This window comes from Dermacentor andersoni, chromosome 10, assembly GCF_023375885.2.
Source record: "Dermacentor andersoni chromosome 10, qqDerAnde1_hic_scaffold, whole genome shotgun sequence".
In the NCBI taxonomy this organism is placed as follows: domain Eukaryota; kingdom Metazoa; phylum Arthropoda; class Arachnida; order Ixodida; family Ixodidae; genus Dermacentor; species Dermacentor andersoni.
Genome location: NC_092823.1, coordinates 69,959,009 through 69,974,159, shown reverse-complemented (window position 1 = coordinate 69,974,159; position 15,151 = coordinate 69,959,009). Strand labels below are relative to the sequence as shown.

Genomic DNA, 15,151 nt, shown 5'->3' with positions numbered 1-15,151 from the left:
ATGATTGTTGATTAACCACTGAGATATCTTTGGGCAATTGTTGAAACAACGGACTTCAACAAGTTTTCAAGGGCAATTAAGTTCACTCAAACCTTGCACAACAATATTACCATTGAGTGTTCTCTATAAACAATTTATTGGGTAATTTGTGTTGATTTTTCTAGTTGTTCTTTTGTTCTGTAGCAGTTGAGTCCAGTATCTAATAATTAGGACTCGCATATGAAGACATTCCAAACCTTTGTTGCAATTGCTATCACCTTGTGGCAGGTTGGTTCTTCTTTCGCCACGCTTTCATTAAAAGAAAATATTGTGTGGAATCAAACGTCGGCCGTCGAGCCCGGTACTCTCACCAATAGGCCACGAGCGCGCGCATACTCCTCTCATTCGAAAGCCAGTAAGCTCTGAAGTGCTTGGCGTGTGCGCCGCGTGCCACTTCCTGGTACTGTCGCTACAGCTGGCGCTTTAAAGCGCCTATCTCCGGGACCGCCCCACTTTCGTAGCCATTTTCGCTACGTAAAAACTGCAACGTTAGACTAGATTCATGACCGCCCAAGTTCATACCGATTTATTTCTTCGCCGGTGTACAAGTGCCCATCGTCATTTTAACATACACTAGATGACATAACAATTGGTACGATCCGAAATGAGCACGTTTCGGGGAGCAGAAGAATGCGAAATTCACTTGCAAACAGGGTGAATACGCGCATGTGGAGTTCCCCAAAACTAGACACGGCGGCAAAGCGGCCGGCGATAAGACACGTGCCGACAGGCGACGACGCTACCTTCGAGCATCGGACGCGCTGTGGGAACCGTAGGATGCAAGCGTCTTCGAATTTCCTGCGACGTACCCTCTGTCCGTAAAGGAAATATAGTTTTTTATCCAATGTCTGTGGTACTAGAGATCAAAGAACGAACGCGCTTTGAGATCGCAGCGCGCAGCCGCTATAACCATTGACTTCAAAGAGCTTCGGATTCAGCAACAGCCGCAACAGTATCACAGCTAATCGCTGTATCTGCGGCTGCTCCCGTCTCTCGCCTTGCAAGAAGCACGCGATTTATTTGAGCCTCGCCGAACTGTCTTCTCATCTCCTAAGCCTGCAGGTCTCGTATGTTCAGTTAAGAACACCAAAGGGAAATAAAAGAAATATAGGTAACGGACTCTTATCATACTTTACTTGTCACCTCGCCATCTGCAAAGGCGCTAGAAACTATATTAGAACCTTTATTTTTGTAAAAATAGCAAAACTAGTAGTAATGTTTGTTTCTAGGTGGCGCGACAAACGTCAAGGTAGCGTTCGGGTGTGTATGTGTGCGCGCAAGCGAGTGCAACCTCACTTGGTTTTGCGCACTTTAGCAACAGTACACAGGATTACCGCTAGTTTCGTAGCCGAATTTTTTTGGTCGTACTATGTATTGTCTACGCTACAAATAAAGTTGTTCTGAAAAATTTATGAAGGTTAGTTGATGAAAAATATTGCTAATTAATTAGCGGTTTTTAAGTACCGTTATATTGTGTTTGAAATGTTTTATAACTGAATACGATAGCGAAGCTGTGAACGGCTTTCGGACTCAGTTATTCGGTTGCAGTTGTGCGGTGGTTCACGCCTTGTGCTGTTTGATGAAAGTATTTTTTTTTTCTTTTCGCAGATCATGACGCACATTTTAGGTAAATGCTTTAGCGACGATAAGGGGGACGTTTATCCGTTGAAGTGGTTGGCTCACCCAGCTACTAGTCTTCTACTGATGTGCGAGCCTGGTTGTTTTGATGAGTTGCGCGACAGAGGTCATGATGCCTGTTGGAGAGAAGGCACCCCGAAACGGTCGCAGCCACATTTCTGAAGATAGGTAAGTAATCTCGTTTTTCTTGGGCACGTAGCCTTTGTTTCTATTTCCACATTGACGAGCGTGAGATGTTAAGCACACCGTTCACTTTCTTCAAGCAAACCGCATGCCCGGAGCAAATGCGCGCGATGCTAACTCTCGCTGCCGCCGTCACTTCGTTTGAAACAATGGTAGGCGAAGAGGCAGCGGCGGCCCATGTGCGTAAAATTGCATTGCTTCACTTGTTCCTGTCTAATAACGTTTCCTTCATTTGTGTGAGAGAACCTTTGTATGAGAGAACACAATTGGAACATAAGGATCGGCTTCTCTGCGCAGTCTTTATTTTCTACAGTGGCCACGTCATCTTTCATGGGGGCTCACATGGGCCGTCTAAGCGCTTGTTATCGCGATCCGATACGTGAGAGGCGCGCTGCCTTTCAAGGTATTTAAGCAGCTACTACGAGCTTAGGAGAACCGCGACAATTAATAGTGCAGCAGGTGTGCAGCTGTGCTACGCTTGTACCACACTCGTACCGGAAGGCACTGTTCCTCTTCACGCTTACGCATTTCGTAACTATGGTGGCCGCCGTGGCAACTATGGTGACCGCCCCGCGGCGGCTGCATTCCAAAGGAGCGGAATGCAAAAACGCCCGTGCATTTTGCATTGTATGCACGTAAAAATTTCCAGGAAGTCAAAATTATTACGGAGTCCCCAACTACGACTTGCCTCATAAGGAGATCGTTGGTTTGGCCTGTGGAACATCGAAATTATTTTTTTTTCCGTAGTGGCTCATCGTATACCTTACGGTTAGTGGGATCACCTCTTGTGCCATAGCGGTTAAGGGCGCCTCAATTTAGGTTGCGGCTAATGATGCGGCGCACCGCGAAATATATTTCGCACCTTTGGGATTTGCGGAGAACGGCCAACCGATTAGTCACAGCTTGCGCGCGGTGACTGCACACGGATACACAGCGCAAATGAACAGAGGTGTGGTAATGAGGTCGGCAAAGAACACAGCCGCCGACGGGCTCACCTTATTGCCTATCACCGCCTAAACTACCGCAGTAGGCATCTTTACCCGCCGTGGTTGCTCAGTGGCTATGGTGTTGGGCTGCTGAGCACGAGGTCGCGGGATCGAATCCCGGCCACGGCGGCCACATTTCGATGGGGGCGAAATGCGAAAAGAGCTGTGTGCTTAGATTTAGGTGCACGTTAAAGAACCCCAAGTGGTCGAAATTTCCGGAGTCCTCCACCTCATAATCAGAAATCGCCTCATAATCAGAAAGTGGTTTTGCCACGTAGAACCCCATAATTTTTTAGGCATCTTTATCTAGCGCGGTGGGTTGCCTTTGAAAGCGTACGGTACAATTTCTTCAATTCCTTCAATTTTAATAGGCGATAACCGAATCATGCCACCGTTCTCTGCTGCCTCTTTGAGTTAGACCGATACGAATGTGCGTTGCTTCCAGAAGCGAAAGGAGCGCCAATCGGCGTGTTGTCGCCTCGAGCTAAGCGTCGCACTCGAGCACCGTTTGCGCAGTGAAGAATGACGCGTGCATGAAGCTAGCTCACTGCGCGGACGCTACCGCGCTAAACACGCAAGGGCGTGTACGCGACGTTCTGCACACAAATCGCGCGGGATGATCGGAGCCGCGCCGGTGCGGCTAGCTTCAAAGAAGCGGTACATGTTCTCACTCGTACAGGCGCGCTCACGCTCGCATCGCTCTCGGCTATCTTTAAGTCATTCCTCCTCCTGGACTTCTACCCAAAGATTCGATGTCTGCTTGGTATCGGCTAGGCACTGTCGCGAGGTCTTTGGTTCTGCGAGAGAGCCGGGAATATTTTTCCCCGCTGTGAAACATCGGTGTGCGTGTTTTAGCTAACATTTACCGTATCAACCCATTTCTTCTTTTTCTCGACGGCACTCGCAAAGAGTCGCAAATTTTTACTTGCCTGTATAGTGTGTACTTCTATTTCGTGCGTAGCTATGTGCAGTGTGTGGCAGATTCTTAATCGTTGTAATCTCAATTTCTGTCCACATTCCCTTCTCACAGGTTATGCATGCGGCAAATTCCCAGGTGCTAAAGTGTTCTACGCCAAAAGCACCTTGGCGTCGTGCAAGAGACGCCCGTTGATATGTGGCTGATTCACTGGCAAGCTCGCATCTCTGTTGCCACTCTCAATCAAGTGGGATTTTCAACAATTTTTTTGCTGCTCTGTGGTGTACTAGCTGCCGCATGGACGCTGTGAAGGCTTACTTTCGATTTGCTCTGGCGTTTAGTAGTCAAGGATGGGCTACCTTTTGAGGGGAGGTATTTACTTTTGTTTGCGAGAATGTTTACCAGCCTAACTAAGTGATACGTGCGTATTGCAAAGAGCAGCCCGAACAGAGGCGGTCGACGGACGACGAAATAGGTAGGAGCACACACGAGCACACCCAGTCAAGAAACCCAACAGGCTGTCAGCCTGTCAGCTTGTCGGCTATACGTAATTTTGGCTTGTAAGTCTGTCAGCCTGTAAGTCTGTCAGCCTGTAAGTCTGTCAGCCTGTAAGTCTGTCAGCCTGTCAGCCTGTAAGTCTGTCAGCGTGTAAGTCTGTCAGCCTGTAAGTCTGTAAGTCTGTCAGTTTGTAAGCCTGGCGGCCTGTAAGTCTGCTGGTACCTACTATTGGCTGCCGCCGCCTGAGGCAACATTCTCCGACGATCACATTGAGCGATAGCTTCACTTTTGCGAGATTTCACGATTCAGCTGTCAAGATTCTTGCTTTTGCCCGACGCTTGTGTGCAGCTGTCCATTGTTGATCCTCGCAAAAGTGAAACTACCTCTGAAAGTGATCTTCTGAGAATGCATCCCTATAGTGGTCTGCGTACCAAGCATGCTTGACTACGCTGATAGTTGCTGTATAGAAAATACACCTTTGATTGATCATTTCAAAGTTTTATTACACAGTAATACACCCGGCCTTAACAGAACTAGCATATTCATATATATCTAATACAGTTGAATCCCGCCACAATGAATATACCGCTACAACGAATAATTCTTAATTCCCCGTCAGTATCCCATAGAAATTATAGCCCCAAGTTTCTCTGCACGAGCCATTTTTGGCGAGCGTTTCCGCTTCAACGAAATTTTCGCAGTCAAAATCAAAACCAGAACAAGTGTTATTGGCAAAAGTTTAAGTTAAATCCAAAGCCATAGTAAGCACGAAATCATGTGATTGCAGTTTCGCCATTTTGGGTGTGTTTTTTTCCGTGGTCGCGTCACTCGCAGCGTCTCTTCGACAACTAGCTTTCATCCATGCGTGGGAGGAGATGTCAACGCAAAACCCTTTCCCTCAAGCAGAAAGCTGAAATCATCACCCAAGCTGTGAGTGGAAGGAAGGAAGTGGCAATCGCTGAAGACTTTGGGATTCCGGCCAGTTCGCTGTGTACGATGCTAGGAAATAAGGACAGCGTAAAAAAGGCACATCTTCCAAGCACAAAAAGGTGACGCGGCCCCTCCATGAAGTGCTGGACAAGGCTGTGCATGCGTGGTGTGTTGAAGTAAGAGGCAAGAACGTCCTCCTCAATGGAAGCATCATCCAGCAAAAATCCATGAACCACGCCTGCCTACTCGGCATTGACGATTTTAAAGCCAGCGTTGGCTGGCTGAACTGTTTCAAGGTCCTCCATAACATCATCGGAAAAGTGTTGTGCAGCAAATCGACGTCCGCAGACGTTGACGGAGCTTTGAAGGTGAGCAATGTGGCCGGCATTTTAGGCAACTTCACGCCAGCAGACATCTACAATGCCAATGAGACTGGGCTATTCTACGAGATGTTGCCGGCCAGGATGCTCGACATTAAGGGGCAGCGCTGTCACGGGGGCAAACAGCAAAAAATGTGTGACGGTGCTGCTTTGCACAAACATGGATGGCTCCGACAAGCGTCCTCCATTAGTCATTGGAAAAGTGCCAAGCCACACTGTTTCAAGGGATCCCATAGCCTACCTGTGCAGTACAAGGCGAACAACAAGTCATGGACGACCCGCGCTATTTTCACAGAGTGGGTGGTGGCATTAGACTGCAACATGAAGCGGCAGGACCATAAAGTTTGCTTGCTTCTGGACAATTGTTCAGACCATCACTCCGAAGAAGTCAAGCTCACTAACACGGAGCTGATGTTTTCCCCTACAAATTGCACATCTGTCCTACACCCTCTCGACCAGGGTGTGATTCTGAGCCTGAAGCGCGCTTACCGCGGGAGGTTAATTCAGCGGCTGCTCTTCAACAGTAAAACCGGCCAAGACACGAAGGTGGACATGTACGTGGCACTGCAAATTATGTCTGCTGCCTGGAACACACTGGGTCACTCAATCATTGCAAACTGTTTTAGGCACCCGGATTTGCCGAAGATCTATCCTTAGACTCTGACGTAGTAGTTCTGCGGAAACCCGCAAGGTGGAGAGAAGGAATAAAGGGAAAATGAGACATCCACCTGTTCGTAGCAATTGCTGCAAAGGAAACCCATACGGGTTCCTAAAAAGAAAAGCCTCATAGTTGAAGAAAAAGTCCCTGACCAGGACGAATTTTTCTTCAACTATGAGGCTTTTCTTCTGAGGAACCCGTATGGGTTTCCTTTGCAGCAATTGCTACTAACAGGTGGGTGTCTCATTTTCCCTTTATTCATTATCCTTAGACTCTGCTAGCGCAACACCGACGAAGAGGCGTCAGCGGCACTGGGGATCACGGCCGCCTGGAAAACACTGGAAAAAATGGGAAACGTGTTGCCTAATCTCGAGCTTGATGAATACATCGGTGCTGACGATTGTGCTATAGTTCATGAAGAGGTGAATGATGAGCAGATTATCAAAGCCGCCTGCAATGATGAAGAATGAAGACTCTTCTGATGTCGAAGATGACGTACAGGATGTGCCTGCTGAGGCAACTGCCTCACAGGTGATGGACGCTTTCGATGTAATGAGGAATTTTGTTCATGTCCGAAGCGGTCGCAAGTACGGGCTCCCACGTACCAAGATGTGAAATCAGCTTTACTTCGCTGGATGCAGAAAGCAAACGCAGCCCACCTTCCCGTCAATGGGACGATACTGCGGGAGATGGCCAGCGATTTGGCTCTACAACTTCGGCACGCAGAGTTCAAGTGTAGCAATGGATGGTTCAGCAGTTTTAAAGAGCGCAATAGTTTGACCTTCGTAGCAGTCTGTGGCGAGAGCGGCAGCGCAAACAAGAGGGTCATCGACGCCTGGAAGGAACACACGTTGGCTCCATTGCTTAGCGAGTACGGTACAGACGATGTGTACAACGTTGACAAGGCAGTCATTTTTTACAAGATGCTGCAAACGTTTGCAGTGAAGGACACCGCGGTCAAGGGTCAAAAGCAGGGCAAGGAAAGAATCATTGTTCTGTTCGGTGCGAACATGTGTGGCAAACACAAGCTGCCGCTACTTGTAGTTGGAAAGAGTGGGAAGCCTCGCTGCTTTAAAAATGCACGGCTGCCGCCAAGAGATGAGCTTATCATACCGGCACAGCAAGAAAGCTTGGGTCACAGGTGCAATATTTGAAGATTATGTTCGGCAGGTTGGCCGCAAGTTCGCGGCCACAGGCAGGAATGTACTCTTCTTTGTTGATAATTGCCCAGCGCATGGCGTCACCCCACACCTGAAAGTTATCCGGATGGTATTTCTTCCTCCGAACACCACGTCGATCTCGCGGCCAATGGACCAAGGCGTCATTCAACACACAAGGAAGATTTACCGCCACCACCTGCTCGAGCGCATGCTCCTTTGCTTCGACAACGGCAAGGAATACTCCATCGACCTCCTCGGGGCCATACGTGTTATTGTGTATGCATGGAGGCAAGCGGAACCCACTTTGGTCATGCGGTGTTTTGAACACGATGGCTTCTCGAAGGAAAGCACCGTCGATGCTGACTATTCACGTGCACTTGATGAAGATGGAGCTGAGTATTGTGACCGCATCAATGCACTCTGCGCAGAGATAGCGAATCCAGTGCAGTTGGCTTCGCCGAGTATCTGAACTTTGAAAAATATCAACAAACATGCTACTCAGATTTGGAGTGTGAAGCTACCGCTGATGCGGCCAATGTGCGATCACAGCGACAATAGCGGCGCTAACGAGCCCTTCCGAGCACCCGCTCTCGGGGAAGTTATCGGATCGCTGAATGTTATCCGCAGTTTTGTTGAGTGCTACTGTGGAAATTCTCAAATGCTGCATGTAGTTGGTCAACTAGAAATAACATGACCCTTGGAGCCTCGAACTACAGGACGCGGCAAACTGAATTTGAAGATTTTCTGCGGTCCCAATGACTTCGACTTAACGAGGCATACCATTATCATTGAAAAAGAAGGTATACAATCAGTGCATTTTATCAGCGATGACATATGGGGAAGAGACTTGGAAACTGACAAAGAAGCTTGAGAACAATTTAGGGACTGCGCTAAGAGCAATGGAACAAAGAATGCTAGGCATAACTTTAAGAGACAGAAAGAGAGTGGTTTGGATCAGAGAGCAAACGGGTATAGACGACATTCTAATTGAAATGAAGAGAAAAAAATAGCGCTGGGCAGGTCATGTAATGCATAGAGTAGATAACCGTGAAGGTGATAGAATGGGTACCAAGAAAAGGGAAGTGCAGTAGAGGATGACAAAAGACTAGGTGGTGCGACAAAATGAGGAAATTTGCGGGTGCTAGTTGGAATCAGTTGGTGCAGGACAGGGATAATTGGAGATCATGGAGAGAGGCCTTCGTCCTGCAGTTGACATAAAATAGGCTGATGATGACTGTACAAGGACTGCCCCAAAAGTTTGTGCAGTTCATGCCACCACACCCTCTGCTGCATTTTTGCTGACTCACTTGTGCAGTGAGTCAGCAAAAATGCAGCAGAGGGTGTGGTGGCATGAACTGCACAAACTTTTGGGACAGGCTTTGTAGCTGTATCAGCGGCACTACTTCCTTTGTGCATCAGCAAGTTTTTGCGCCAGGTGCCTGCGTACACTCTTCATTCTTTTTTTCTCGTCTTCTGGCGTCACATCGCTGCCCATGAAGATCCGGAGGAGGCCTGCACAAGAAAAGCAATCACAGCTATAAAGTAATGAAAGCAGCTAAACAAATATTTCCAGCATGAGACTGCATGTTCCCAACAATATACCGAAGGTTAAACGAAATATTTTATCATAGCTACGTGCTTAATATGGCAACAAAATTACAGGCTACTTCTTGCCTAGTCATTTGCATGCCTCAAATTCTTTTTAGAGCTTCAACATGAAATATTTCAGTAGCAGATTATCACAACATGGTGCTTTAGCACAACAGCTTCGCTGTTACTGTGGCCTTTCGCGTTTGCCATCTGTATGGCACCCGTCAGAGTCAGTAAGGCTAAAGGTTAATGATAGGCTAAAGCATTCTGATCAGCATTGCAGCTCTCAATTGTGAACACGTAGCCTTGTTGGTTTATCGTCTGCCAGAAAGTAGCGAAATTACACAAAAGTAGCACTCCTATACATATGCATTCTTTTTTGCTGATGTAATTTCACTGATATTATAAAGCTGTCGATATCAAGCACATTGGATAGTGCTGCTATGTTTGAGCTCAGCACTACATCCAGACACCATAAAATTCTAATTTATTCAGAATTAGACAACTACCACAACTGAATGTGGAATAATAGTAGGCATGTTTTTTAATGTCTCCGTTATGTGAAATATTAATTGAAATGAGTTACTAGATATGTTTTCTGTATCAATATTTTCAATAGCAAGCTCACTACTATGAGGAGTTATTAAGGATTTCAGTTTCTTTATTACAGGATGGCACATCAATGCAGATTAAGCGCACTGTTTTGCGAAGCACAGCACCACCTTCAGTGGCTGTATCAAAAAATACTGCTGCTACATTTTTTTCATTTGAACAGTATGTTCAATTGTGCATACTTTTCAAGGATGACAGCTTCTCTGGTGTTACAGCTTGTCTGGCCTCCGTCCTTCCCATGGACCGCGACTTGTTTGACAAGGTTCCGGTGACACTTCTGTTCCGGAGTTCATCAGGCGTCCAGTAAATAGTTGAAGCCATGCGACAAAACATGGAGTCGCCCGACGCCCGGAACAGTGTCCCCCATGCTGCCTTGTCAATCCACTTCCCGGATCCAGCATACATCTGCAATACATCATACATACAGAGCTAGTAGCTAACAGGTTTTATACTGGACGATATACACTGTATTTTCTCAATTCTGCAGTTTGCTGGCATTTTGGCACATTTATTTGTGTCATTTGGGCCGATACCTGCATGAGCGGAACTAAATTATCCAGTAATATTTTTATACATCTTTTAGACCCTCCTACATAAAAATCTCCTAGGCATCAGTAGCAAGCTCTAAACTTGGAAAACTGACAATTATCTGCGAGAATATTCACTGCTACAGCTTGATGAAATCACTGAAATCTATCTAGACATTGGGTAGGCGAATTTCAAATATGTTCCATGTAATATCTGTACGACCACTCTTTTCCACAGGTTACTCTGTGCAGTCACTAGAGGCAATATAGAAATCTGCACCAGCACTGTGGTCCAAGGACTGCATGATTACATAATTATGTTAATGTACACAAACCAAAAACTTCACTTTCACTGTGATCATGTAAAAAGAGGAGTAGGCCACTAATTAGGTTTTTGAGCCCCATTTTCAAGAACAAAGTGCAGAGGCAAGCACATACCAAGGTCAGATATTCTACTTTGGCACTCGAGCCAACCAAAAGTGGTTACAGTAGTGTGCTGTAAGCTCACCCCTTTTCATTTATTTTGATATGCCTGTGGTGTGGCAAGCTGATGAGGATGGCGCCGAGGGGGTGACTGTGCTTGGCCAGTTGCGAATTGTGACCATGATGCTGTGCAGCATAGCTGATCGACATAAGCTGCCTATCTACATAATTTATAAGAGGAAGACACTGCCTGCTAAGGAAGCCTTCCCCAGAGATGCTGATACCCAGTTGAAAAGTGCCATGTTTGGCTAGTGGATAAGAATCACGTGGCAACACCGTTGAAGAACTGTCTCCTTGTCCTTTATCCATACTTGAACGTACATCGCTATCATTCCAAATGACATGATGGGCCAGCCTGAGTCACTTGACGTCTGCATCAACAAGTGTTTCGAGGACTGCCTGCGGAAATACTTTGCGATGTGGCTGACTGATGAAGCGTGTAAGCTAACAGCAAAGGTTGTATCAAATGCAGATCACTAGAGCAAGTGGCGAGCTGGGTCACTGCAGCATGGGACGACATGCCACAAAGCTTGATTGCATGTCTTCAAGGAGCGCAGCAACTAAAGTGCCCTAGATGACACCAAATATGGTGTGCTCTATGTGCTGACAGTGATACGGTAAGCGACAAAGCTAGCAGCAATGATGACATCACATGATCTGGGGCAGGTTCGCAGTTAAGAAATGCTGTTTGCATTTTGTGTCTGTCATCCTTTCTTTTGTCCAGCTTACATTCAAGAAAAGTGCTTTTTTTTGGTCTGACTTTAGACCTTCAGGTGTTAATTTAGGAGCAGGACTGGTCTAGATGCATAAATCTAGTTAATGGATCATACACAGTTACTTACATTCGGAAAGAAAAAACAAAAGGTGCATAACTCAGTAAATTTCTTCAACATTCTGAAATGTATGAGCACTTTTAGCACCTAAGTGTAACACGGAGCCTTAAAGAACAATTCTGTGACTTAAAAATTACCTTTCCATCATCTCTTGAGGATCCAATTACCACATCGACGGCCTCTTCTTCAGCGAACAGGTCAATGTCAGCTGCAAAGGAAAATGCACAACTTTTCCCTTGAACTGCCAGGTTTGATACTTCAAAAGCAATATAGAGGAGTTCCATGCTAAGGAAAGAGTACAATGTAACCATTACACATTACCAAGGAATGGAAACCAAAAATATCAGTTGCTAAGAACGCTGTGTGGGACATGCCACACACTGCTATTGTAGGCTCTATAGCCTCCAAAATAGGGAGATGCATGCTTTCGACAGAAAGCGTGTCAAATTCTCTGGTCTCACAGGTGCCCCCTATTTCTTGGCCGACAAAACGCTCCCAGGGACAGTGTTATTCTTTCTTTTTTCAGTTAGCACTATCATTATAATCACTCAATGCAGGATAGATAGTTCTAAAGTTTCAGTTGATTTGTGCATGTGGTGTGCACATATAGGCTTTCTGTGGGGTGTCTACAGAGCAGGTGTGTCTCGGAGACGTCATCGCATCTAAAAAAGCTGTTGTACGCGGCGCTCTTTTGATTGCAATCAAGCCCAATCCAAATCTAATTTCCCAGTCGCGATTGGCTTCTTTGCTCAATCTGTGGAAGAAAACTAATCGCGGTCAGTCTCAATTGAAAGTGGCCACGTGACACCGGTATAAGTTTCGGTTGCTTTCTGCAAGCAGTCTCTACAGAGCAGGTGTGTCACAGAGACAATGTCGCATCTTTGTGTGTACTTGTGTGGCCTCGCATTTGTGTGCACCACCTCATGTGCCTTCGCGAGAGCCAAGTGGTGCGAAGGAACATGGCTCATTTCTTCAATCTCCGTGGCGACCCTGGCAACGGAAATCACCAATACAGTGACGCTCTAATCAGATCGTGTATGGAGATGATGTCACTCTTGCACAAATCCAAGCAAATCTGATTGCCTCCAACGTTGTATGAGGCAGGGCATTATTAGAGATTTCTTAAGCTGCCCGAAGCCTAATACATTTATTTAAGAATTTAATCAAAAATCTAAAATGTAATAAATTTTATTTTGGGGGGTGAACGAATTTTTCGGACTATTTTTCGGTCCCTGCGAGGCCCAGAACATCGGTCAGCAACTGTACAATGTTTAAACTGCCATAACAGCAGCAAAGCAGAATAACATGTAAAAGAAATCAAGGAATACTGTGGCTCTGCTTTGCACAACCCTATTTATGTAATTATCTATAATATCACAGAAGTGTCGACACAGTGTCTGAGCTGTTCTGGTTATCAACTATGAATATGGCATGTGGGCCCTCAGTAAGGCAATCCATTAATTTTAGGAGCAGAGAAGGTCATGCACACTCTATATGTATTGCTACTGGCCACACATACTTCGATGTATTGCACACTTAAGGAAAGATTTCTGGCTTCAGCATGTGACGGAAGTATTGTTTGTTCTCAAAAGAGCATTCAATAATTCAAACATAGGTCCTGATCCCGCTAAGCAGAAAAGATTATGCGGCTCGTAAACCATTATGTGCAAGGCAGTGTTTGTATGGATGACTGACTTATTTCCATGGAATTGCGCATGCTTTCAGCAATCAAAGCTGCAATGTTAGTATGTCCAAAAGCAAATGTACTTAAAGCTGAAGTTGACGGCTCAAAGATCTCAAAGGGCGGCTTCTGTCAGAGGGACTCTTCACCACTTTGAACCCTCACCACCCTGTAATATTCTTGCTAGGCTCACATCGTACTCGCAGATTCAACAGTTTCAACTAGCTAAGTACCCGCAACATTAATAGCCTGACTGTAAGCGCAACAGGAAAGCACAGCGGCATTGTACTGTCAGTTCCGTGTACATCATCGCATGCAGTGTAGTGAGAAACATTACATGGACACACACCAAAATTAGGGACGTGCAAATACTGATTTTTGACACCCGAGTCAAATACAAACCAAATACTGCCATAGCGAACTGAATCGAACCAAACAGTTTTCAAATAGTTTGCGAATAATGAACAGTTATCACAATTGATGTAGAACAAGGTTTCCGTCATTACATGGTACATTATGAAGTGTTTATTAAATGCACAAGTGGACCATTAGAAGCAAGAAAGTACTGTCTTCGCATGCACAGGGCTCTTCAGAGTGAGCAAATGATCACTGTATAGCCTGTAAAGTTTGGCAACCTGAGCAACGTAGCCTGCTCCACTATGAAATATGGGGGCGAAAATTTACAATACCTTGGCTCCAATTCTATGTTCAGTTGGGCATAGTTGGCGTTTTAATTTATTCAAAAAGTATTAGAAAGAAATTCACATCTTAAATAGTGACTATTTGGTTCGAAGACCGAATCGAAGGGACACTATTCATTATTTGAAAGGTGTGAATATTCGCACACCCCTAACTACAATTAATGTGAAACAAAATATTTTCCTACCGAAGTCATTTGGCACCATGCCTGGCATCTCGCTGATGAAGCCATCTTCTAGCACTGAAAAATTAAATGTTGAAATCACTTTTACAATATCGTAAAACCTAGCATTTCTCGAACTTTATATGCCATCTTTCTTTTAAAATGCCAAACCATGCAACCCATTTTGTTTACATTATATACAGTACATGATAATAATAATAATAATAATATAATAACAGTTGCTTGTCATGTTCTGTTTCTGCTGCTTCACAGATACCTCCAAATTTGGAAAAAAACACTCCGCATGAAAATTAACTTTTACCAGGTGGTCTGTGGTAGTGTTTTTCAGGTAAACTGCTAGGTTCTGTCAAAAGCAGAATTCAGTTTTGTGTGCCCACCATAACTAATTTAGTCAAGAAAAGAAAAAAAAGAAAAATATATAAACCACTTCTATTCCGTGAAATTTTGGACATGACTTGGCATAATGTTAGCACGAGTAGGCATCAGTGACATCATAAAAGCAAATGTGAAAAAGTGCAAATGCATGATGAGCGCCTGTAGGCACAAATGAATTTGTAAGGTAGTGGCAGTGAGTAAGCACTGCTGAGCAAGAGTGAATATCAGTGATGTTGAATTCCAATGGCAGATCGCGAGCGCTTGGCCAGATCACGAACGGAGCAAGTCGTTCTGACTGAGATCTTGTCAAATTTGCAAATGGAATGTGTGCGTTCCCATGGGGTACTTAGTACAAGGAAATCAAGTGAGAGGACGCTAACCTAGAGGTGGATTGGGTAGGCCTCATCACCATGACCACCTGGATCATCCCGGCATTCCGTGCGTTTGTTTTTCTTCCGCATCAAAAGAATCATCACTGCACTTAGGAATTTATAGCATCCGAGTCTGAGCTGTCACTATCAGGAACAAAAACGCACGGCGCGACGTAGCATCCATATTTTTAACGTCCATAGCCACCCGCGACCGAAAACAAGCGACCATGACAAGAAGCAGAGGTGGGTGAAGGAAATATGTCACGTGGACTTCCGGTCAAATCTGCCAATTCTGGTGGAGAAAATATTTCTGCTCCACAGACTGATCCGGAATCGGTGGCTGATCCCAATCTGCCATTGGAACACACAACTCACGCTCTCATTCTGCCATTGGAATAGGATTGCTCC

The 15,151-nt window shown here is 45.4% G+C and overlaps 1 protein-coding gene across 1 annotated transcript; it reads right to left on the bottom strand.

Annotated features, from left to right (window-relative positions):
• Positions 1-8,703: 8,703 nt before the first annotated feature.
• On the bottom strand, positions 8,704-15,134 carry LOC140213648 (BEN domain-containing protein 5-like). Its single transcript, XM_072284898.1, has 4 exons — positions 14,001-15,134; positions 11,571-11,641; positions 9,773-9,995; positions 8,704-8,900 (listed from the first exon to the last, which is right to left on the bottom strand). Exons 1-4 carry the CDS (start codon positions 14,026-14,028, stop codon positions 8,788-8,790), a joined length of 435 nt encoding a protein of 144 aa, XP_072140999.1. The 5' UTR covers positions 14,029-15,134; the 3' UTR covers positions 8,704-8,787.
• Between the last annotated feature and the right edge of the window lie 17 nt (positions 15,135-15,151).